The sequence below is a fragment of the Nothobranchius furzeri genome, chromosome 16, assembly GCF_043380555.1.
Source record: "Nothobranchius furzeri strain GRZ-AD chromosome 16, NfurGRZ-RIMD1, whole genome shotgun sequence".
NCBI classification, from domain to species: domain Eukaryota; kingdom Metazoa; phylum Chordata; class Actinopteri; order Cyprinodontiformes; family Nothobranchiidae; genus Nothobranchius; species Nothobranchius furzeri.
The window spans coordinates 46,954,942-46,980,941 of NC_091756.1; the positions used below are offsets into that span (position 1 = coordinate 46,954,942).

General features: G+C 43.4%; 1 protein-coding gene across 1 annotated transcript; it reads right to left on the reverse strand.

The window, feature by feature from the left end:
• On the reverse strand, positions 1-25,423 carry hs3st3b1b (heparan sulfate (glucosamine) 3-O-sulfotransferase 3B1b). The gene is made up of 2 exons (XM_015962800.3): positions 24,726-25,423; positions 1-766 (listed from the first exon to the last, which is right to left on the reverse strand). Exons 1-2 carry the CDS (start codon positions 25,277-25,279, stop codon positions 148-150), a joined length of 1,173 nt encoding a protein of 390 aa, XP_015818286.3. The 5' UTR covers positions 25,280-25,423; the 3' UTR covers positions 1-147.
• Positions 25,424-26,000: the final 577 nt, after the last annotated feature.

The following is a 26,000-nucleotide window of genomic DNA, read 5'->3' on the forward strand; positions in this document are numbered from 1 at the left end:
TAATTGCTAAGAAATAAAAATAAATTATTATAAAATAGATTTCTGTACATTTTACATATATATAGCAATATATCCACTTTTTTTGCCAATGAATTACATAGAAAGAAAAAATAAAAATAACAAATAATGTCTTTCACAACTTCTACTTCAATCCCAGCCAAAGTTATGTCCCGTCATCTGGTAGAACTTCATGTTGAAGGGTCTATAGAAGTCCCGTAGCCTCTGCACCACCTCTGGATCAATGTTCGGATGGGTTCGCCCTTTGGTTTTTCCCAAGCAGTGGGGTTTGCTGCTTCCCTCTGCTTTCTTGAGGCACGGGAATCCTTTTGTCTGGTTGAAGTAAAAGTGTTTGTCTGTAATGATCCTCTTGAGGCCTAAGAAGTCCTGGACCCGGCCCAGCTCACCAGCTGGGTCGCTGATCAAACGCTCACCGCTCACAAAAAGGATCTGGTCCATGGGGAAGTACTGCAGCCAGTTGTCCAGGTGTTTGGCATAGATGCCAATCTGGATGGCGCTCCAAGAGGTGTCGATGAGACCTGTAGTCCTGTTTTTGAAGGTGAGGCTCTCAAATGAAGGAATATCGGGCTTCTTAGACAGCGTCTGTGTGTAGTCTGAGATAGCTCTGGTGACGGGGTCCCTCACTACCACGATCACTTTGGTGTCCCGGGACATGGCCGATATCCTTGCTGGAGCTTCTCGGGTCACAAAGTAGCTGGGGGTTTTCTCCATGGTGATCTGGCCCTCTAGGGTCTTCGGCATCAGATCCCTGAAGAATTAAGAGGAGAGAAGACACACAAAAAAGGTTAGGAGAGGGTAAACATGGAGACAAGTCCTGCATAATGTAATCAGGTTGAAGAAGTGTCCTGTGTTCTGCAATCAATAATTTACTGAGCCTGTTTAGCTTTATTATAGGGCTGAAAACCTATTAGTGCAGGCAGCTCTCCAACATCAACAAGCTCAGAAGTTATCAGACTTCCGACAAAACACAGAAAACCAATATTTACAGTACAATCAAACCCGGTGAGGCTTTAATTCACCCATGTTAGGGTTTAACAAGTTTCCTCACCTAAGGCCTCTACCGTTTCAGTGATTATAACCTTTCAGGCATGGTTGTTAGGAATACATTTGACAGTGTGTCTAAATTTTACTCTGAGTTTTTTCCCCAGAGTTTGGCTTTCCTCAGACCTCACTGGATGTTGTGTTCAAAAGTGGTCAGACTAAATCAAAAACCTCTTCTCTCTTTTTATAACACCCAATCTGCTCCACTAACTCAGGCATGGGCCTTGGTGCTCCTCCCCAAAAAATGGACCCACAAAGAAAAAATACACACTCAGAGAGGACAGGACTTGTTAAAATCTCTTGAATAAAGAGGGCTTGGCTGGCAATGGCCCTCATTCGAAGTTCAGACATAATTAAGTGGCACTTTAGGGAGAAGTGGATATGTTCTGTTCTCTCAGCATTAAATTTCAGTAATGGTGGCAAACTGTAGAAGCTTTAATATGGTAGAGGTGATAAGAGCAGTCTGAGTGGCATCGAGAGGGGTATCACCTTCCCCTCTGTAGACCCCAGACCAGGAAGAAACCCAGCCTGTGTGGGCTACATGTGATCCAATGTTTTTTGGCTTTTGACACACAGAAGTGCCTCAAACTATATATGACTGTTCTATGAAAGCTGTTATTGCACGCACACGCGCACACACACACACACACCCCGAACAGATACTTATGATTCGTTCAGACGTCAATCAGACTTTACCCTTTGGGCTTCTTCATGCAAACTCTGTGTAATTTGAGAATATGGCAGGTAACTGTCAGCAGAACTCACAGCAAGCAAGCAGATACTATTTATTTCAATGCTCTCGTAAGATTCATAAAAATTAAGAGGTTTAGCATTTCTTGAAGGAATTAATATCACCTGCTGCCTTACATGCCTGAGTTTGAAAATAACCTAATAAACAATAAAACAATAAAATGATCTGTCAGAACGGAAATAACTACAAGTGAATAAAATTGTAGCTTAGTCTCTGTAAAACTTAAGTGAATACATTTTTTTTGTTTGAAAGCGGTAGATGGGCTATGGCAGCCATGTAAAGTTGAGTTGACTCCCACAGACTCTCTAATGGAATCTGTAACAACAATCTGTTGAGTGTCATGGGTTACCCTTAACTTCCGCCTTGCCAGATTTTTGTTCAGTTTGTATTAAACTGAGTTATCTCCACTGAGAAGGTTTCCTAGGTCTATTAGCTCCTACAAGGGAACTCAACCCTAGTCCTCAAGTGCCCCTATCCAGATGGTGGCAGTAATAACCGGAGGGATGTAGGTTCGAGACCCGCTCAGTCTGTCTCAAATGTTGCGTCCTTGGAAAAGACACTTAACCCACTTTGCCTTAGGGTGGTGGTTGTAGGGACCAGTGGCACTTGTGTAGGGCAGCCTCACCTCTGTCAGTGCACCCCAGGGCAGCTGTGGCTCACCATCAGTGTGTGAATGTGTGTGTGTGTGGCTGAATCAGTGCGTTTACATGCAGCCAGTAACCCTTTTAAAACCCGAATATTCACAATAACCCAGTTCCGCAGGTCCATGTGAACACAGCCAAAAACCCGGATATGCTCATAACCAGGTTTTTAAGAACCCGGTTACTATACCTGGGGTAACCCTTTTCTAACCCGAATGTTTGGTCGTGTAAATGCCAAAGCGTGTGTTTTGCGCATGCTCTGTTCGCAAGGAATCTTGGTCTTTTGAGTAGCGAGAGGTCTTGTATGCGCCAGAACACCGGAAGTAAACAACAAGTTGGGAGCAACATGGCGAGTCGCGGCACAGCACCACACTTTTGGAGTGACGAGAAAGGCACAGCACCACACTTTTGGAGTGACGAGGAAGGCACAGCACCACAATTTTGGAGTGACGAGGAAACTAAAGCGCAAACAAACGCGGTCACTATCTCTTCCGAACTGTGAAACATGTTGTTTTTACGGATACCGGAACAAGAAGAACCAGAAATGACGCATATTGCGTCTGGATGTAGTCCATACGTCCTGACGCTACCCCAACGTCCGCATTTAAATCGGGTTATGCAAGTTAGAGATAACTCTTTCTATTTATGCTTGTAAACGGGTTATTCTGATCAACTCAGAAACCCGAATACCGACCTTAACCCGATCATAACCCGGATATTGGCTGCATGTAAACATAGTCAATGACTGTGTTTTAAAGTACCTTGGGGGTTTATAGGACCCAAGAAGATGCTATATAAATGCTATATATAAAGCCATTTACCACTTTAGTTGTTTTCTTGCTCCAATAAGCCTGATTTTAAATCAGTAGGTTAAATTAAATGGCTTCTGCAGCATTTGATTACCTGCTGAACAGGTAATTCAGCCATTGCACCAGGTGTGTTGGAGCAGGGGAACAATTAAAATCTAATGGCCATTGGCACTGGAAGACCAGGGTTAATTCTAAAAGTAATCGAGTCATAGATGTACATCTGGTGATTACACTCCGTGAGCTTCATTCCAATCTATCCAATAATTTGCATGCACAGGCAAAAACATTACTGTGCACCATTTACAATTCAATGGTGTGTGATAAAAATAATGAGTATTTCGCCAACTTGAAAAAACTCATTCAAAAAAACATACATGGACCAACAAACATACAGGAAGGCAGAGATAACAGAGCATCCATCTATCAGTGTAGACAGTATCACAGATAAGATGCCCGTTATGTCCTGAAGCCTCTCTTTGTTGTTAAGGCTTGAACACTGACAATGTTGTAGCAGCAGATCCCACTGAAATCTCTTGCAATCTACACAATGTGTTTACAACCTGAAAGCTAAAAGACTGACATTTCCTGTGCATCCAGTTTTCTATAGCCATTCCCCAGAGACTCAGCTTTCAAACACACCATAAGACCTGGAATCGAGTTCATGTCCATTTGGCTCATGGCTTATTCATAGAACATCAACTCACTGTGAATGCATGCGTGCAAGTGCCTGCTTGTGAAATGCGGCACACAGAAACTGTCCAAACGTAATGTTAGGTAACAATAAAACACCTTATGGAAATGGAATTGGCAGATTTGGGTAATCCCAATGCCACCCCAATGATCTAATTATGATTACATCAGCTTGATTGCCGACACGTCCGAGAGATGAATGGAGCAAACGGAGGGAGTGCAAGGCTGTCTCCAGAAGCCCATTAATAGCCCATTGAAATAAAAGCAGATACATCATGTGGTTTTATGCAGATGCATGACGGATCTGGCAAACCACTTCTGGAGATAAAAAAAAGCAAAGAATGCATAAAAAGTGACAACTTCAAACGGTTTTTACAGCACATCAAGGTGCGCAAACCAAACATTTTTGACACATACTGCATGCAATTTGTCATTCTCTTGATGCACAATGGTAATATTGCTTGCAAGCTTTTAGTCGTTCCTTGTGCCAACGTACAAAAAGAATCCGAACCGAGAAGGCAAATGGCTCTGCGTTTAATCCGATTTCAACATGACAATGCAGCGTGGAGATAGGGTGGAGTCCCGAGTTACAATGTGCATAGTGACAGATTATGCTGATCCAAGCTCAGGGAATGCTTTTTCTTTAAAAATCAAGTGTTGGGGGTTGCAAAGGCATAAAACAAGGAGATGGTCTGACAGCGAGGGAGAAAGAAAGTGGCGAAGAAACCCCTAAAATGCGCCAAAACAACAAGAAAAGGACCCCCTAATAAAAAAAATCACCACCTCTGACTTTGCCCACTCTTGCTGCCAAAGAAGCCTCCCTAAAAAAAAGGAGGGAAATTTCATTGGAACAAGAAGCGCTTGGAGAAACAATGACTATTATGTTTCTTTTTGATTTATGAGGTGCTGCTTTTAAAGATTCCATCAGCAAACAGGCAATTCTGTGACACCAGGCTCCCCTTTCTTCCTGCTTTTCTTTCAAAGAGGACCATTGTCCTTAAGCAGGAGGGGTGAGCGGGGCAGTGGTCAGGGCAGAGGGGCGGGGATGGGGGGGTAGGGTAGAGAAGGATGGAGATGAGTGGATCACTTCTCTATCCTTTTGGAGAGCTCTTGAGCGAAGCGTGTGCCAGAATTATCCTGCAAACACCACCCTACTCTGGTGCATCCTTTAATGACTAGTGTGGGAAAACTATTCTGTAAATGTCTAATACCATGATGCAAAGACACTCCTCTGGGTGCAATAGGTGTATTTTTGGCCACAAGTTGAAAGAGATGCCAGAATCAGCGATAAGACAGAAAGCAGAGGCCCCTTGTCAAGCAGCAGCGGAGTGGCCCTTTGGCCTGTGCTTCAGAGTCCCCATCCCATCGGGAGCTAAACGGGAGGCAGGAAACGACTTATTTCCATCTAATGCCTCTGCCTCCCTCCTGTCACGTTTGACTTGATGATAACGGGCTGCCACGAGATGCCTGTGCCACAGCATCAGACAAAACAACTAGTTTGTTCATAGACAAAAGCAAAAAGCTATTTGTCGATTTTTCTGTTTGATACAAAAGGTTTTCAATTGTCTCGTGTGTCTGGATGTTGAAAAGCATTTGAATCTCAAATGAGGGTTTGTGTATTTAAATGCAGACAAATCAGAGGACATCCAACAGCAAAGGGAGGGCGTGGTTGTTGTGCTCAAAGGCACTTACTGCTGGAGCCATTTCTACAACCCTGGAGTGAGGGTCGTCTTCTCACGGGAGGTAGCACCACCCAGAACAACAGTGTGCTGTAAATGAAGCAGGATGAATTAACTGGTCACAACAAACACTATGAGAAAACAGGACTTTATGGTAAAGACAGAGTTTCCTTTAATTTCACCCACAGGCTCCGGTCTCTAACCTTCTGATCTTGACCTCTTGAGTCAGGGTTTGAAGTTTGATAGCAAAGTGACACTTCACAAGAAGAGGGAGGAAATCAGGATAAACATGATGAAAGGGACTCTTTCTTCTCTGTGGCTTTTCTCATGAGCTGATGCAGCAAACACTTGGGCTTCAGGCTTTATTGATCTAGAGTACTCCTTGTTCTTTCACGTGAAATTTCTTCTGAATTCCATCTTTTTTTTATCTTGAACATGACAAACATCTGAGACTATAGTTAGTTTGCACTAACTAATATGCTTTTCTTGTAACAACTTAGTTAGAAACACCCAAATCACCAAAACAGGCTGTCAGGTGAACCCCACTGACCCAGTTTTTATTTCATCCCTCATGTGACAACTTGCTCTTTGCTTCATGAAAGTTGTTTATTCACACTGAATTTAAAAGTAAAGTTTCCCCTTTTAGTAATGCTGTTCTATTACAAATGCTGGAATATTCATATAGATAATGTGACACACTTTACTTTCGGTTTCAGATCTACTACGTCTGCCCGTCATTTCATTTATTCCTTTACATTCCTGCTACGTCCGTCACTACTAGCGGTGCTTTTACCATCTTTCTGGACCCATCACGATCACGAAGATGGAGAAATAAACTTTGGATCATGTGTGTGAAGTGTGTTTCCTCTCATTCTGTTGCTGCACGCTGCTGCAGAGTCTCTTTCTTCCTCATTGGACAAGTGAAAATCTTCATCAGAGGGTGAATATTCCTCTTCAGAATCAGAGTCAGCCATAACCAAAGAGCTTTGTCAACAATGAACAGACCTGTCAGCATTGTAAGTTTTTCTCTCTAGTATATAATGATAATTGCCCTCTGTGTGCTCTGCAGAAAAGAAACATCCAAAAGTGTTAAGGTTGGTTTATGCTTGACGCGTCCGCGAGGTCCGCACGGCTCCGCGCGGAAAAGTTGCGTCATTTTGCGTCATTTTAACAACCACGCCCCTCCACCGCGTCTCCGCACGGCCCAAGATTTCCGCAACGCGCACCTCAGAAAATTTCTAACCACGCGGACGGTCGGACGCGGAAAAACATGGCGGACCGGCACGGCAGAGGTTCGTAAATACAGACATTTGTATGATTCAGCTCTCAGAGATCACCGTGATCAACATGTTGTTAATAATTCTTGGAGAGAAATAGCTTGCACTGTCGGAAAAGACGAGAACGCTGTTAAAAATGCTGAAATGCCATGTTGTAAACAGTGATTTCTACTTCTACTATGGTGTAGTGTTGGGTGCATGCCGTAGAGCTCCATGCTGCCCCGTTCAGTTTGGGAGAATATTGGCTCACCGCAGAGACGAGCCGCACAAACCGTAAACGCTGCGAGTTGTGAAGCGCGTTCCATCCGCGAGCCGCATCACCGCGCGGAAAGTGAATGCGTCAAGCATAAACCAAGCTTAACTCAGCTTGAAGATCTCCACTATCTTCTGGTGTAAAGTAATAACTTAATGAGAGATTATATTTGCAGCTGTGGCTCATTAACGCAATATTGCAACTTAATGCGGCCTTGGCTTCCTTATTTTTGTTTTTTGGTTTCGGCCACGAATTTTCATTTTGGTGCATCTTTAGTAAGAATGTTTTTAATGGTCTGCTAGCTAAACATCTTATGAACCCCTCATTTTAATTAAACTAATCATTGGATGCTCTTCTACCAAAGACAAACATTTGGAGTAATCAGATTCAAGATGGCCACCAGAGCTAATCAGTGAACAAAAAGTGACTAGAACTGCCAATTCAAAGATATTGGACTAAATGTTGGTGTAGAATTAACTAAGAGTCAAGCCCAACAACCCTAACCCTACTCTTGACAGAAGGTGACCAATACAACCCTACCTGTTAGATCGGTCGGTCGGTAGGTTCGCTGGAGTTTTTTACAATTAAAATTGCGCCCACATTTTCTAAGTTAACACATCTCTTTTAACAACGGTAGTTTCTGCTTCCTGCTTCAGTCCTCTCCCCCCTCCCGCTGCGCAGCAGCCGCAAACTCACTGATGCGCCTGCAGCCTCTCAGAGTTCCTGCTGCTCTAAACATTAAAATAATTATTTCATTTTCTGTTCCTCACTTCTGATTACCTTCAGTGGTGTCTGTTTGTTGCAACCACCAGGTACAAAAACTAACTTGTTTTTATTTGACTATTTTTCTGTCCTGCCTGTTTATTATCTTCCTGCATCTCCTCTCAATCCTAAAGAGAAACTGCTACCTGGGTTCATATATATTCACCTTATGAGTTACCTTTGAACTGCAGTTCTAAAAGATCTGCCGACCGCAAAAACAGCGGAGTGCCGCTGCTTGCCGGCCGACTACAACGGGACCATTTTTGCTGCTGAGTTCATGCCGGAGCGGAGCGGAGTGGAGATAATGGAATCTTGGGGGTGCGTCACCGGAGGACAACAGGTGATGCGCCTCGCTCTGCAGCAGCGAAATGCATCAGGCACAAGTAACAGACAGAAAACGTGAAAGGAAATGAGCCGACATGAACGATCGCGTGTTTAATTTGTTTTTGAGGTGGTGACACCTGATTTGGCGGTGCTCAGGATGCAATGTCTGGAGCGCACGTCAATGATCAGAGCTTTGCATGCACAAACTGGTTAAGATTAGGATGGGGGTGAGGGGAAGGTTAAATTGCAAGAGGGAAAAGGTCACAGTTTGGTTAAATGTCCGTTTTACCGCCGGTGTCAGTACCGCACAGCGCGTCGCCTCCGCCTCGATCCAGACGCGCAGGGGCTCATCACCTGCTGTCTTTTCCGAGGACTGCATCTTGTCAGTCATTATCACGTGACAGCGACTAGTTGATGACAGGCATAAAAAGTCACTACAGAGCCGTGAAGTCGACTAGTCGACTAGTTGACTATTTCGTACAACCCCTAGTTCATGGTATAAAACATGCAGGAAACATGCTGGAGGCAGAATGCAGAGCCAGGTATGTTCGCAACAGATCTGACCGGCAGCTCTGAAGTTGCAAGTGGAATATTCTAGCCACAGTGGGCGATAACGGCTGGGTGGCCTTTTGTTAACCCTGTAAAGGAGCATTTTAGCACACACTAGTTGAAGAAAATGATTTTAAATTATGAAAAAGTTTCATAGTGTCTCTTTAACGAACATGAGATCTGCAATACTTTTGTCAATTTTGTAGAAACTGAGCAAGGATTAGACACAGCAGCAACTGAGTCATTCACGGCACATATTGAGAGCTAACAGGTTACAGAAAAGTTTATGATATTGCAAAAGATTTGGTAAAAATTGAAACAAGACCACCGTTTAACACTAGAGGATCTTAGCTTCAAACTTGCTGGACAAAAGTTGCAGGTGATTTATTTACAGAGTAATAAAAGTGGAAAAAAATATTCACTTTGCCACAGCTATATAAAGTTAAACACATGCTTCACGCAGAGAGAACCAAGCATGAACATCTCTGTCAGCTCAGTGAATACTTTCTAAATCACATCTAAGCTCTTACAGAAGCCAGACTTTTGAAACACACTCCAAAGTTCCTGGAGTCTGACATTACACCTAACCACAGAGCATGGATTTGGCTGTGAATTCAAAGAATAAAAACAGGTTATGGTGCAGTCATCAGGTCCAATCCGATGCAGACAGAGAGAAGAGCGTCGTCTTTCCTATACTTGAAGTGAAGTCCAGGTGTTCATATGCAGCCATTTAAGTTTTCTGACAGTTCATACCCTGGCTAAGAACAACCAGAATTGTCTCTAAACTGAGAACTTGCAGGAGTGGTTGTTAAAGACATGCAGGGGGTGCGGGGTTCTCTGTGTGGACATGTGCCAATGGTTTTGTTCTGACGTGTTTTTGGATGCTGAAAAGAAAGACATGCGTACCTCTCCGCTTGCCATTTAATACGCCTCTGTGTTTTCATGGATATTTAGCACCTGCGTGCGATGCTACAGCCACATCAACCCGATCAGACCGCGGTTTCAAATTTACATGCTTGACTGAGTAAAGGTGTCACTGGAAACTCAGGAGAGTGGCTGAGCTGAAGCCCCCCCAAATCATCTGTCTGCTAAAAGGATTAATAATTCAGGCTGGCCTAGTATCACGCACTAAGAGATGGATGGTGGGGTGATGCATAGGATGGAAAATATCACCCAGCTACGGGGAGAAGAGCCGCCTGACAGCTCAAGTCGTCCTCCGATTACTTGTCAAAAGTGCATGTCAGTGTGACTGGAGCTTCAGCAGACTATTTTCTACTCCGGGTGCTGATACAGTTCTCCTAAAACTGAGAATGGGTGGTACAGTCTTTAGTTTAGCTGTACGTCAACATATTCCAATGGGTTTATCAGAGGAGGTGAAAGGATTGGAGTATGAAGGAAATGGCCCAAGAGTGCACAGCAACTCGCTGACATTTTGACACGTCAAGGCTGGACTTGAAGTCCAGATCTGGTTGATGAATGCAGACCCCCAGACCCCCTGAACTTCAAGAAGCTGCAGGACGTCAGAGCAGCATGAGAATGTGCTGACCTTTCGAGTAAACTAAACCACTGGATTCAACGGTCCATCATTTTTCACTGAAATCAGGGAGTCAGAAGTCAGATAATGAGACTTTTGGAGACATTAAATTGCAATAAAGTATTGAAGTTTTTCAATTGGAATCACACAGAAGTTTGAACTACTGTGGTGAAATTTAGGGAACAACTTATAAAACCTACACTCATCCAATTAACATCGTGCAACAAAAAAAAGCAATAAGAATTATAACAAAAAGCAGTTACAGAGATCTGTCCAGTTATTTATCAAAATAAAAATATTAAAATTATACGACTAGTAGATTATCATATCTTGAAAATTATATTTAAAGTGGACGAAAAGCACCTTCCAGCAAATTTAATTACAAATTTAAGGAAAGAGCATCTATGATTTGAAAGAATACAAAATATACATGATACCAAAGCATAGGATAAACATAAAGGAACGTTGTTTCTCAATATTTGGTGTCAAAAAGTGGAATGAATTAAGAACAGACATTAAAAATACTAAAACAATATATATCTTCAAAAAACATATTAAACATGAAATTATTAATTTATACAGTTGTGTAGTATAGAGGAGTTGGAAATTGCCAACTGTAGTTAAACAAACCAGGCACAAGGCTGGATTATAATATGGGCAAACTGGGCACAGGCCCAGGGGCTCACAGCCACAAGGGGGCCCACATGAGCAGCAGTCTTAACGTTGGAGAAAAATGTTAACAAGTAATTAAACTTGCGCCCGAATTTTCTAAGTTAACACACATTTCTTTTAACAACGGTAGTTTTGCATCTTTACTGCCTGCTTCAGCCCTCTCCCCCCTCACCTAGCACAGCGGCCGCAAACTCACTGATGCGCCTGCAGCCTCTCAGAGTTCCTGCTGATCTAAACATTGAAAGAATCATTTCATTTTCTGTTCCTCACTTCTGATTACCTTCAGTGGTGTCCGTTTGTTGCTACCAGGTACAAAAACGAACTTGTTTTTTATTTGACTATTTTTCTGTCCTGTCTGTTTATCTTCCTGCATTTCCTCCAAATCCTGAAGAAACACTGCTACCTGGCTTCAAATATATTCACCTCATGAGTTACCTTTGAACTGTAGTTCTAAAAAATCTACCGACCGCAAAAATAGCGGAGTGCGAGCTGCGCGCTGGCCACACCAGTGCTGTGAAATCACCGGAGGATGAAACAGGTGATGTGCTCGCTCCGCACAGGGGTGGACCTTTAAAGCGCCCGAGCGCCAATGGCGCTAAATTTTCTCGTCGGGCGGTAAATACTTGACGACTTACCGCCCGGGTGGCGCCCAAGCCTTATTTGTCATTTAAACACCGGCTTTCACCTACATCATGGCCCCGCCCTGTAGGAAGCCGCCGTTTTCGTTTAGCGTGCGTGAACGTGCGCGCCTCTAGCCACGTACTGCACTTGTACAATTCGTGTACGTACTGCACGATTCTAGTTATAGTGACGTGAACTATAAGTTCACTTTTAAAGACGAAGTGGAACCACGCTAGAAACACACAAGCACGCAGGAAAATCGCGCCACCACAGGGACTGGATTTCTTGATGAAATCTCCGGCAAAACGCTTTAAAACTGGTGAGGAGAAGCGAGACAGTTCGAAACGGTATGAAGCAGAGAAGCGTGTGCGTAGGTGGAATGATTCTTGGCGGTTTAAAGAAGACGGGAGGCGCAGAGAATGGCCGTGTTCGAGTTGAGCAGCGGCTCGCCTGGAAAACGGACGAGAGCAGACGGAAGCAGCAGGGGGAGTGGCTGAAAGCCGGCATTTTGCCGGGGACACACCGGCCGCGGAAGCGCCCGAAGTGAATCGCTCACGAAATCCGGCTGCTGCTCGCCGCTCCTCAGTTCAGATCAGAGTGACGCGCCCCTTTCGAGGCGTGCCTCGGCTCAGCTGTAGTTTTTCTTTCAACTACTTGGTGTCCTCCATTTCCTCTCTGCCTTTTCTCAGCTCTTTTCCTCTACGTGTGCGTGCGTGCGAGAGAGAGAGAGAGAGAGAGAGAGAGAGAGAGAGAGAGACAGAGAGAGAGACAGAGAGAGAGACAGAGAGAGAGACAGAGAGAGAGACAGAGAGAGAGACAGAGAGAGAGACAGAGAAAGAGACAGAGAGAGAGAGAGAGAGAGAGAAAGCCTATGGTGTGAACCAGTTGTTTCTGCCAGTTGAATCTCTTGGATTTCCCTGCATGTGTAGCTCGGGGGTGACGATGGCTGAAGATATCGCGTTGGCGTTCACACTTGTTCACTTTTCAATTTTAATTCTGGTGCCTGTTAGCAGCTGAAACACATCCTCACGTGCTTGTGGATATCATATATTGTATATGAAGACATGACTGTAATAATAAGTAAAGGTTAGCAGCTGTAGCTTCAGTGTGCTCATAGGAAACGTGACAAAAGAAAACAAAACACATTCCTCTTTATGGCCTATATAGTTATCATCAACGTAACGTGATCTACAGAATACATGTGAACAACTAACATTTCATGTTCTACCACCGGATGTTTGGATCAAAATATGAACCAATCAGATCTTAGATCAGGTGAGAGCCAGGCGTTTCCTGTCATCCCCTAGGTTTTGCAGCCGAGGGAGAGCAACTGCAGCGCCTTGCTCCAAAATCTGCAGCTGCCTTGATCTCACAAGGTTATCGTTGCCTACGTATGCATGACGTCAGAGCAAGTCAGCGTCAAGTTGGACACAAATCTAACCGGCATGCACTGCTCGCCGATCACTGCTGGTCTAATCTGCGCAGAACTGGCTCATCTCAAACACAGTCAATGGCTCGAGTACAGCAAAGCAGAGGAGGTGATGTACTGCGTTGTATGCCGGATGTATAGACGGCAAAATCGAGTTTTTTTGAGGGAACAAACAAATTCAAACTTGAATACGTTATTATGTTTGTGAATGTGAACAAAATAAAGGTTTATTACATTTAAAACGGTTCAGTTGTTATTTTGACTCGTTTTGGCAGCTGACCTGCGGGGCCGGTAGATTCTTGGCGGGGCCGGTAAATATTCAGAGTTACCGGCCCGGCTGGCCGGTTGGTTTTGAAGTTAATGTCCACCCCTGTCCGTAGCAGCGAAACGCATCAGACACAAATAAAAGACAGAAAGCATGAAAGGATATGAGCAGACATGAACGATCGCGTGTTAAATTTGTATTTGAGGTGGCAACACTTTGACAGTGTTACTGCGGCCGTGCTCAGGACACATCTGTCTGGAGCGCATCAACGATCAGAGCTTTGCACCTCTCCGCTCAAAATAATCCCCAGAGAGTCCACATAGATAATTTAATATAAGCAGTACCAGGATCGTTTTCGGGCTAAAAAAATTGTCTACAGTCAATCTTCCCTAATGTGTTTGTGGCCCTGCGGATTTTTCTAATGCTACCAGTAACAAATTGTGAAGGGGCACGATCATTTTCGCAAATGGCAAGAGTAAAAAATGAACTGAGAACAACACAAACTCAACAGCCCCTCAGTGCACTATCACTGATGGCTATTGAATCTCAGCTTGTCAGGAATCTGGACTTTGATGACGTTGTAAATGAATTTACTAATAGAAAGGCCAGAAAGCAGTTTTTCTGAAGGGAAGAGAGGAGACCAACAAGAGGAGACAAAAAGAGGAGTAAGGAGACAGGCGACAAGTGGAAGGAGACAGGACACAAGAGGAGGAATGAGAGAAGTCAAGAGGAAGGAGACAGGAGTCAAGAGGAGGAAGGAGACAGGAGGAGGAAGGAAACAGGAGACAAACAAAAACATGCAGATATTTCTTCTTTGCAAACTTTTCAATAACTGTATAATCTTTTAAATAGTCCTGCATTACTTTCTGTTGTACTTTGACAGTGGGATCTCTTTTACAGCAGACTCTTGTCCCCACTGTCCCACAGATTAGAAACATTTTTGTTAGTACAGACAGAAGATAAGACAGGAGCACTGTGAGGAAGAGAGACAGAAAACGAGGAGAAAAGAGAGAGGACAGAGGAATAAAGATATACGAGTGAGGCACAACAGGAAAATCATCAGGTATAAGTGTTTTTGATTAGGTTACAAAGCTATTTTGACCTGGAGGTAAATGCTTTTGTATCAACATCAATTCCCCTCTGGGGTTAATAAAGTATTTTTGAATTGAATTTGAATTTGCAAGCGATTTTTAATATTGACAATGTTATGAAATGTCTAAAAAGTGCTACTGGGTGATAGTAATGTTGGGGAAGGCCGGGTAGGGGGTGGGGGGGTTGCAATGATAATCCGGCCCTGACCAGGCCAGAAACCTCTTCGTTCTGAGTTAAAATTACTTTGTTATTAATAGTATTTATTTTAGTTAAAGGGGACAGATACTATAAGTCTTTACTTCTTTCTGTTCCTTTTTCATTGTTATTTTAAATGGTAAATGGTAAATGGCCTGTATTTGATATAGCGCCTTCTAGAGTCCTGGGACCCCCCAAGGCGCTTTACAACACAATCAGTCATTCACCCATTCACACACACATTCACACACTGGTGGGGATGAGCTACAATGTAGCCACAGCTGCCCTGGGGCGCACTGACAGAGGCGAGGCTGCCGAGCACTGGCGCCACCGGTCCCTCCGACCACCACCAGCAGGCAACTTGGGTTAAGTGTCTTGCCCAAGGACACAACAACAGTGACAGACTGAGCGGGTCTCGAACCTGCAACCTTCCGATTGCGAGGCGAGCACTTAACTCCTGTGCCACCGTCGCCCTAGTTAACCTTTTTTATTTTGTTTTTATTGTAAATAAATGAAAATAAAAAAAATAGCTTCGTATGAATTTTGCATGAACTTTTATGTATGTTTGGGTCACATATAAAAAGATAGCAAAGAAAAGGCAACCTTGGCGCAATTTAATGATGATGATTAATTATGTCTGAGTTTGCGAGAACTTTTTTCCAATTTTCTCCATTGTTACGTCCTGGCTATGCTAGGAAGGTAAGGAGGTAACACCATTTTATTTTTCTATCCCTCAAAAGGTTTTCATTTAGGACTGACATGGGTTCAATCCTGATTCAAAACACCTGCAACATTTGAGACCATTTCAAGAAGAAATGTGTCCCATACATTTTTCAAACATGTTTAAAATTGCAGCGACACGGGAGCAAGACCATGCAACTCATACAAGCAACTTGAGAACAGTCACAAATGTTTTGAGTGTGATGAATGCTCTTCTCAATTTGCTGCCAACAGTCACAGCAAAGTGAATTACAGGCTCCAATCAATGGCCTTCTGGTTCTATAACAGATCAACTTCTCTCAAAGCTATCTCAAACCTCTTCTAAAATGTCTCAAAGTGTTCATGAGGGATTTTATGTTGTGTGTGTTGCAGGGCCTTGCTTTTGGGCCACTTGGGAAAAGGTTTGAGAGGCAAATTTTCTCTAAAAATTGCAGCTGAGTTATTGGATTTATCTGGAACTATTCCCAATTTAGTTTTGAAGTCTCAAAGTGCAAGAAATGTGGGGCAACTATAGGTTCAAATGAGACGTGATTGAGAACATTTGACCCGGTCAAACACAAAAATTCTAAATTATTTGATGCAATTTTACATGAAAATTCACAAACGTACTAGCATTTTTGTGTTTACAGGTAGTTAACATTTCTCTCACTTCTAACTGATGAAAATTAACTACAGACAAGTTGGCCACGATCATTCTGTGACTACTATCTGAGAAGAACAGAGTTGGGAAGTTTTTGAAGATGTTCAAAATTCAAGCAACATGAGAAAAAAATAAGTCTCTGAGGCTCACATGAGGAGAGCCAAATATTTTGAGACATATTAGAAACTTCTTTAAAGGTGCATTATGTAAAAATGAAGTAAGAATGACATCCTGTGATAAAAATTGGTTACTGGAGCCCATTTCCCAAACACACAAGTTACATTCTCACTCATCCGATATTCAAGTAAAACAAAAAGATGCCGTGGCTTCTTAGGGGTACAAGGAATAAGTTCTGGGTCGCTCCTCTTACTGGCTTGGGTTCTTTACAAAACACTGCTGGTTTTAAACAGTACTTTGCAGTTAAAGAAAGTTGCTTGCAATTTGTTGCCAACAGTTGTAGCCCAGTAAACCTCTGGCTTTTGTTTGTGTGTGTAAGAGTGTAAGTGAGAGAAAGCATGAGTGATAGAAACAATGAATCAACAAGCTAAAAAGATGAGGAGTCAGGCCTTGTGGTAACACACCATCCAGCCTGGTTTTGGGTTCTGTCCAGCCTGGTTTAGGGGCAACATCAGACACGAGTAAAACAGAATGAATAAACAGAAACCCAACCAGCACCCCACACCGTTACTCCTTTAAATGAGGTCGAGACATTCCTCCCTGACATTATCGCGGTCGTGATAGGCAGCACAAATTCTTCAATTTTGTAAGCAACTATCTATTTTCCTGCACAGAAATGTCTTTTTAAGTATATCTGCTGCCATTTGGCTCCTTCAGGAGGAGCTGCGCGAGAATGTGTGGAGCCACAAGGATCTTTCAGGGCTGGAAGCACACCCGGGCCTCTGCAAGTCTTAGACGGCTGCCTGGAATTACTGAGTGTTAATAACTCTGCAGTGAAGCGAGGGAGCCCACCATGTGGCATAAATAAAACAGTGGATTTAGTGAAGAGCAGAAAATATCACTAGCACCTCCAGTCCTCTCACCGGTTTGGGAAACAGCATTCTTCTGAAGTGCTGTCCATTTTTTCTTTAAGGTTTGTTTTTCATTTGTTTCATAATAACAATAATAAAAACAACAATAACGACAGATTGCATCGCATCAGTGACACTTAACACACACCTCCCCACTATGTCTGACATGGTACCCGAAGTCCCTCAATGCTAGGATCCAGCACTTGGTGACAGAACCCAGAATTTGTTTTGCACTAGTAATCCTCTCTAATCACTGTGTTTGCTCGGCATGTTTACTGAAGGTGTTAGCCTGAAACTAGCCACACATTCCACCACTCTATCAGCATCATGGTGGCTGACAACTAGGACGCAATAAACCAACGAACCGTGAAAGAATCTTAAAAAAAAAAAGAAACAATAAGGGCAAACAGGAAGAGGAAGCTGCAGGTGAGGACACGGGTGTGGGTGAGCACTTTGTGTGGGATGAATCAGCCATTCTGACTGATTTTCTGACACTTGACATGCACCAGGAGGACTCCTTGATCCATCTACAGCACGGATGAATAAAAGATGAAACAGACTTCAGGAGAACATACATGCCACCATCCCCCACTCCCAAGATACACGGAGACAGAGGCAGCGAGCGAGCAGCTTTGCATCCTGTTTGAATTGGCTGTCAGCCGTAACCGCATGCACACCTTTTTGAAGACAGGTGAACGACAAGAGGTGTGTGTGTGTGTGTGTGTGTGTGTGTGTGTGTGTGTGAGAGAGACAGAGACGGAGGGGATTTCCTCTCTAATGTATGTCACTCACAGAGTTTCTTCTTGTGTCAGGTGTGCTATTCTACTTTCATTACCAAGACTGTAGCTGTAGGTTCAGGCTTCTGAAGTCAAGCCAACATATAATTAGTTCTTTTGAATTCTTATGATTAACCATCTGCTTTCAGACACTTAAAGAGAAGTTGCATTTTTTTTGTAAACCTACATTTTTCTTTAAATTTGAACGTGTATCCTTTGAAATTACACGTTGATTTGCCTCTGTGTATGAAATCTGCTATACAAATAAAACTGCCTTCCCTAAAAAGTCACATTTCTTTATTTGTTCATCAGTTTAACACATTTTTTTGGTTGTTTTCTGCTTAGTTACAATGTTTACTTGTGCTTTCTATATGAATACTGTACCAGACTGCAGCGCCGGGTATGTCCAACAGATCACACTGGCAAATATGACGATGCAAGTGGAATATTCTGGCCACAGGAGGCGATAGGGGCTGGGTGGCTTTTCATTAATTATGTAAAGGGTCATTTTAGCACATACTTGCACAAGAAAATTATTTAAAAATATGAAGTTGCAAAGTATCCCTTTAAAATCAAAGTCAAAATTAAGTGATCAAACCATTTCCAAGTTCTGAATGATTGATGTTGTGATCAACTCTCAATTGCTAACTAATGAAATTTGTTTTATTTTCTTTATATTGCCAATGTGGAACAGTTACAACAGGAAAGTGGGTTGACTACAAAAGTTATTCTTTAAATATTTTAATCAACAGGAATAAAATTGGATCTTGCCGCTAAAGAACTCAAATTGTCCACTAGAGGGCGTATTATAAATTGGAATGAGCAGGTTTTAATGTGTGGTTCACTTGATTAATCAATACATCTGCTGTGGTCTCCAGTCTCTTGTAAGTTTTTTTTTTTTTTTTTGGGGGGGGGGGGGGGTACCGTTGCATCATATTAAGGAACGAGCAGTGACCAGGCAGGGGTGGACTGGCCATCTGGCATACTGGGCATTTCCCATACTGGACTGGTCAGTGGTAGAACAACGATAGAAAAAAAAAAAAAAAAATCAGGTCAGCAAATGTGCAAAATTTGTGTTCCATCTTCGGGTGATTTTACACAACTAGTGTGTATGTGTGTGTGTGTGTGTGTGTGTGTGTGCGTGCGTGTGTGTGTGTGTGCACTAGATAAGCACTTGTGAGTGAACTTTAGTTCCCCTCCCTCCACCCCGAAGAAGTGCTCATATTTGCAGGACTCTGGCTCAACATTTGCTTTCCTCTGCAGCTCTGGGAAACCGATCACCGGTTGGCATAAAATGGATCACTGTCATTTCCCCAGAGGGAAGATGCCTTGACCCATCCATCCATCCTTGTTTGGTTAGTGTTTGACTTTTGCTGACATTCAGTAATGCATCAAAGTCTTGCCTCTGAAACTTAACAGCACACTTTATAATGTTCTATTTATGGCACGGCTCAGTGATTTGGGGGGGGGGGGGGCTGAAAAATGCTTTATTTTAAATTTAAACGACTAATTTACCCCCAACTTTTATTTTCTTGCATTAAAAAAGTATCAAGTCTAAATAAAAGATTCATCAGAGGTAAATGCGAGGACCTAGATTTAATATTGGTTTAATGACAATAACGTTAACATTGTTGAGTCAAAGATGGAGTTTCCAGGACTCCTTGCTGATCACAAACTTTTAAATAAGACTAACCACTCATGGTGCACAATAATTGGCCTGAAAACGAGTGTGGTGAGGTCGTCTCAGCTGAAGCCAAAGTGTTTTTACAGCTCTTATGCGAGAAACCCAACGGCACTTTTATCTAAATGGAGAGAGTGACTAGTGTCGAGCAGCCGGGTTGGAGAGACGACTCGGGGCCTCTAATGAGCTCTGCTCTTTTACTGCCAGGCTAATGGAAACCTCGGGGGACATCGGTCGCTCTTGTTCAGTGTGTGTGTGTGTGTGTCCTTTCTCCCATAGGCAGCAACACTCTCCAGTGCTCTAATGGTTACCACTGGGACCGTCTACCTGGGACAAGTGCAGCTTCACAGTTTCACAGTCATCATTTTTAACTATGCGTCCGTTTCTTTTGTTTGTTTGTTTTTTTTCCCAGAAAAGCGACAAGGACTCGTCTAACTTATGTGTCTTTACTAACAAAACCCATCAGATTCTTGACAGGTCTCTAATGAACCAATGGGTGTTTATTTTACATCAGAGCGAGGGTGTCTGGTTCTGCTCTGACATGTGTAACATCCAAATGATCACCTTGTTAAAAATGGAGCCAACACAAACACAACAAACAGAGGGAACGCTTGTCCAAAGCTACTTCGTTAGAGCTCTTTGAGCTCACTTGAGGTGGAGAACACACGAAATGAGCACAAACACACTTCACACTTTGACAGATACTTCCTGTTCTTTTATCCGTGGCTTCAGCGGGAGGTTCTTGTCACTGGACACCAACGGGACTGGGGTCGGGGAAGCGCTGCCACTCCCCTCTCCACAGGTCTCTCCTTTCACTATTAACTGGATGTAATGTAGGGATGAAAGCTGCCCCCTTTTTTCTGCTTCTCTACCTCCCCCGGTTTGTTCTCAAATAGGCCATACCAGCTTAGGCAGCAGGGAAAGAGGGCCTCTGTCCTTCTCTGCTGGCCAAAAGCGGGGATCAGTGAGGCCTGCAGCGTGCCCCGCCCAGGAACGAACAAACTCGACACAACATGTGACACTATTCTTACTCATTGGTGACACAAGCGCACAGCTGGAGAGTGGAAAACGGCTCGGTGAGGGGAGGGTTGGAGAGTTCTGTGGGAGTAACTGGAAGAGGCACAGTGATGTTTTTGTGTGACTGAGGATTTGAGGATGTGAACCTGCTGTCAGCTGGACGGTTGGCTGGCTGGGTCCTCAGTCCTCCAGGAGTTCCAGGAATCAGGAAACAATCAAGGGGCCAAAATATCTAAACACTCAAACATTCGCTGCTCGTTCTGTCCCAGTTCATCCCTAAAGCATTCTCATTTCAAAACTCTGCAGAGGTTTAAAAGTTGTCCCGCCAAAACTCCAAATCACAGAGGAGCCTGTGGCTTCCTCCGTAGATGGTCGATACAAAGACGGTCAGCAACCAGACGAGGGTCCAACCCCAGACAAAGGCCCTTAACCCATCTCTATACATTACCTCCAATCAGGCCTAACCAATCAATACCAGCAACTATCCCAGAGGAGTCAGGCCTCTGTGACATTTGTGTTTGCTGTCCAAGTGGCACCATCTTTTGTGATTGAAGATTATTTGTGGTTTCCCAGCTGAGCATGCCCAAACCACACAGTGTGTGTACCCACAACCTTTCCACAATGTGTGAAAACAGCAGCTATAGACATTTTGTTGGCTTGATGCCTTTCAGTGGTGCTCTATAGAACCAGGTGGCCTCTGAGAGGAAGGAAGCAGGGCGAGGTCAGCAGCAAAACAGAGCGGGGTGGGTCACCTACATGTGGAAACAGGAGTGCTCCTGTGGCGAGCAGATAAAAGGACGTGCACCCATCCAGAACTGTCCTGGACATGGCCAGGAGCTGCAGCCTGACTCCGGCTAAAGGATGAACGGCGGGGGTGGAGACAGATAACGGCTTTCAAAAAGCTCAGACTTCAGAGTCTGATAGTGGAACGGGATTTTTTTTCTCCCCCAACGTTAAGGGAACCCCCATCCCAACAATGCTCTACTTGTCCTTTTGTAGCACTTTAGTGCTGCTTTGTGAGTGTTTTACCACAGTTAGGATACACAGGTTGGCCAGAGAGACATCCTGCCCCACCAGTCTCATGGATAACTGGAGCCAGAGTTGCAGCTTCTCGAATACAGAGAGAGAAATATAAATCATAACCTGATAACGACTTATTCACTATAGATATTTTATTCATGATCTCTCACCGAGTTGGGAAACACCCTGCATTTATTTTTCCTCTTCAGCTGAAAGCTCACCAGGACCACTGGACTCGTCACAATAAGAGCACCAAATGAAACAAGAGGTTTCTCTCTGCAGGGCACACTAGACCATTTATTGTGATCTCTAACAAAGCTCATTGTAAATTTTAAAGTATTAACTTTGAAAATGGTTTGCTTTAAATAACCGTTTTCTCATTAGATTACAGGCATCAGTTTACAGCCAATGGCATGATTGAAATGTTTAGTGGTGATTAAAACTGATGGTTAGTTTTATTACATGTATCCCGGTAAAATCACCAGAACACTATAAAAGTGGTCAAACCCAATTAGAATAAGAATCTAGAACCCATCTAAAACCCATGTTGGCACCAACTCAATTATCCACTTGCTTGATTAGTCATGTGGATAGAACATGAACAACATGTTGTTTTTATTTGTCAATTCACTAAAAAAAATTAATTAAAAACAAATTTTTATTATTTTTGCACAAATAAGTCCAAACTTTTTAACCACACATTTAACTTAAAAACAAGATTAGAAGCAAAAACCTTCCAGCAAAACTCGACTTCATACCAAATCAAACATAACACCACCCTGGTATAAAACTAATTCCACTACTGCGTATGGAGTCCACTCCCTGACATGTGCACCGCTTATGGTTTAACAGTGAGCTGCAGGGAGGAGCGTCGGCGTCTGCCCGGACCCCGACGCCAAGCAAAGACCAGAGCCCGCGACACGACGGCAAAACCACAATACAGCAGTTCCATATGAAAGCCCCATCAGAGCCCACGTGGATACATGGCGTGTGAACAAAGTAACGGGACTGATGGAGTAGTCAACAAGAGTTGGGAGTGGAGAAAATAAGATCTTGTTTGGGGAAACTTTCAGCTGGTTTAGCAGAGACAAATTAAACCAGATTAACTAAAAATGGACAAATGCATGACCCCAAATCTGCCATGTTATTTCAATTAATAACCATCTTTGGCTTTGATCTTTCACTCATGTCTTCTTGTTTTCCCTTGTTTTTTCCACACTTTTATTTTGAAGTTTTAGGACTTACCAAAGTATTTTTGGTAAAAAAAAATAGTTTCATTGTTTTAGATGAAATGGTGCAAACGCAAAATAATGGATCAATGTTCACGTTCAGTCACACAGTCAGTCTTTCAGCTCTGACTCCCACTGTGTGTGTGTGTGTGTGTGTGTGTGTGTGTGTGTGTGTGTGTGTGTGTGTGTGTGTGTGTGTGTGTGTGTGTGTGTGGTTCCTTTAGGCCAGTTCATGCATGTCCTCACTGTTAAAATGTGCACCTCCTCAAACATGTGAATCAAGTTTTGAGTTGACTTCCACAACAAGTTTCTCCATCTCCACTTCCTGCTACTCTCTTCTTGCTTCCTACAGTTTCAGATTCAAACACAAACATCTCCAACTGTCTCCAGAAAATGACCATGATCAGAACTGATTCCTGCTTTTTATTTCCCCCCCAAGTCTGGAAAATTCCAGTTCTCTCCCTGAAGTCGTCTCCTGTATCTGGTCCTAATGGGACCATTAGGAGACTCAGTACTGAATAAAGTATGATTTCCTTTCTCTGGTCATTCCTCGCTCTCCAGAAAAAGAGTCACTTTTTCCCCCTAACTGCAGGAGGAATTTTTAATGCAACTCCTCCACAATTAAACCCTTTTTAACTGAACTTTTACCAAACATTAATTTCATTGCGTTTTCTTAAACACAAACCATCCTACCACATTTCTGTTTTCTTAAATATTGGCTACTTTTAAAGGTTGTAAACCTTGAGTCAGGACTTCACAAGATCATTGCAAAGGGCAGGGCGGCTGGGGGAAAGTTGGTAACTGCATTCAAACTCTAATAATTAAAACAAAATTCGTGTCACAAAAGGAAATGGGAACATTTTTAAAATGATCTGCACCCTTTCTCTCCATTTGGAGAAACACTGCTGAGACATTCCTCCCTTATTCTGCATGTTTAGTGCAATAATCGGACCTATTAAAACTGAAAATCCGCCATTTAAATTTCAAAGTGTTAAAGATCTTAAACTGTTTCACATTATAACTTAAATAAAGTAGTAACATTTAACTGACAGGAAGCAGTTTAACACCGGCTGTGTGTTCTTTAAAGCTGTAATTTAACCATAATTGTGCTGCAAAATCAGGTCATAAAAGAAAATTGAATCAAACCCTAATAAAATGGAAGAATTGGTGTAAAACTCTGGTTACTGTGTGATTTTAATAATGTGTGGTTGAATTAGAGCCATGATGAGACTCAAGAGCCCCTTTTACTCAGATCTGAAGACACTAAATGAGCTGAATAAATGAGTTTGGGGGCTTCTGAAATCAATTACAGGATTTGTTTTACAAAACTTTTGTCTTGTAAATCCTCTTGTCTTAACGTGACCGGCTTTTGAAAACCCGCAACTCAAAGCAACCCCTCAAATTAAGAAATGCTGTAATATTAGATAAAATTCATAGATCCGATTGAAATCAAAACCATGTTATTGCTCTGTAAGCTCATGCAGAACGGGGGCCTGGATTTTGTATGACTATTTATTCAACTTGATTTAACAAACAACATTGTGCAATAAGACAAATCCTTTTTTATGTTTTAAGTTGTTTGCTTTGACCACCTAGACTGGAGGTGCAGTTTTGCGCTGCGTCCAACAGAGATCACTGCGCGTCGCAGAACCAGCATGGCCGGGCGGCACCGAGCATCAGGCCGGAGCGCAAACCAGTTTATGAGTTAAAGCGGCTGATCAGAGAGCAGTAAGTTAACGAACAAACAAACAAACAAATAAATGCATTTGTTCAGCCGGAAACTGGCAGGGAAATCTGTTAAATTGTTTTGGAGTTTTATTTTTTCCTCTGAAACATAATTTTGGGATCCTAAATGTGTAATTTATTAAATTATTAGGCTGGTTCGCACAGCTGTTTAAACAAACAAACAAACAAATAAATAAAGTTCCCCGAGTAGAATGAATTAATTCCCAGTGAGATATTTAAAGTCCTACAGTTTTTGCATGCAGCCATAGAGGTCACCGTCTCCTTACCTGTACCAGTCCAGTCCGTTCTGATAGTTGCGGTCGAAGAAGTGCGGTTCCGCTCCCACGGCTCTGATGTCCGGATGGACCCGCAGGAACTCCAGCAGAGCCCGCGTTCCTCCTTTCTTCACCCCGATGATGATCGCTTGCGGCAGCTTCTTGCTCCCGGAGCCGTTGGAGAAGCTGGACATGGTGCCGGGATCCGGTGCTTTCTTGTCCCACTCGTCCCGGTCAGTGTCCAGCAGGTCTCTGTTCTCTCCGGTTCGGACGGACGCCTCCTCGTAGTCGCTCTCCACATCCTCCCAGGGCTGAGGCTTGGCCAGCAGCCTGGACACCAGGTCCACCCTGCTGCTCTCTGTCCTCCGGCTCACCGCCTGACCCGGACCGGTGTCCTTGCCCCGGTAGGTGTCCGCCACCAGGCTGGGTACGGTGGAGCAGTAACCCACGCAGGAGTACAGCATGCAGACCCAGACTAAAAACATGATGCTGATCAGGATGAGTTTCTTCTTCACGGGGCTGGACCAGGAAGCAAGCAAACTGGGACAAACCGGACTATATTCCATCAGCCTGTCGGGTGGAGATCAAATCCCAGCGGCGCATATTGCCAAACTCACTCCAGACAGCACCTCTGCAATCCCCGCGACATTAAACGCATGCTATAGCCCGCAACAAACAAAAGTCACAAATCAAAACACACATGAGCGAATGTGAGCGGGGCGGGACAGGAGATATCCGGCAATAATGAGGTGTTTTCAGTCATAATTCTGGTTAAAGCTGGAAAGCCGCTGGCGCTGCTTCGGACGCTCCAAGGAGCTTCTCCAGACTCACCACAGGTTTGTCTCAGTCTGGCGCGCGTCGCTGAGCTTATAGAGGGGCGCGCGCCAGACCGACACGGAGAGCAGCCAATAGCGGTATGGGACGTTAGTTTGTTGACAGAAGCTAGCCAATCAGAAGAAACGATGGGCGGAACTGAGCGTGGGATCTTCGGTATGGAAATGAAAAAATGGTGTGTGTGTGTCGGGACTCCTCTGCTGAGAGTTGGGAAAACTTTCTGATTCGGTAATTAAACTTGAGGTTTTTGTCTTCCTCCTGCAGGCGTTTTGTTCTGATGAGTTCAGAAGACCTAAATTCTCCCAGGCCAGCTTATTTCGATGAGTTTCAACTTTCTGTTTTACTCTCCGAAAGACAGATAAACCTCAAAATAAATTGCACTAAAAACGCATTGATTTCGTTATTAAGAGTCTGACGTATCTAATTAGATTTTACAGTCTTAATATTTTAATA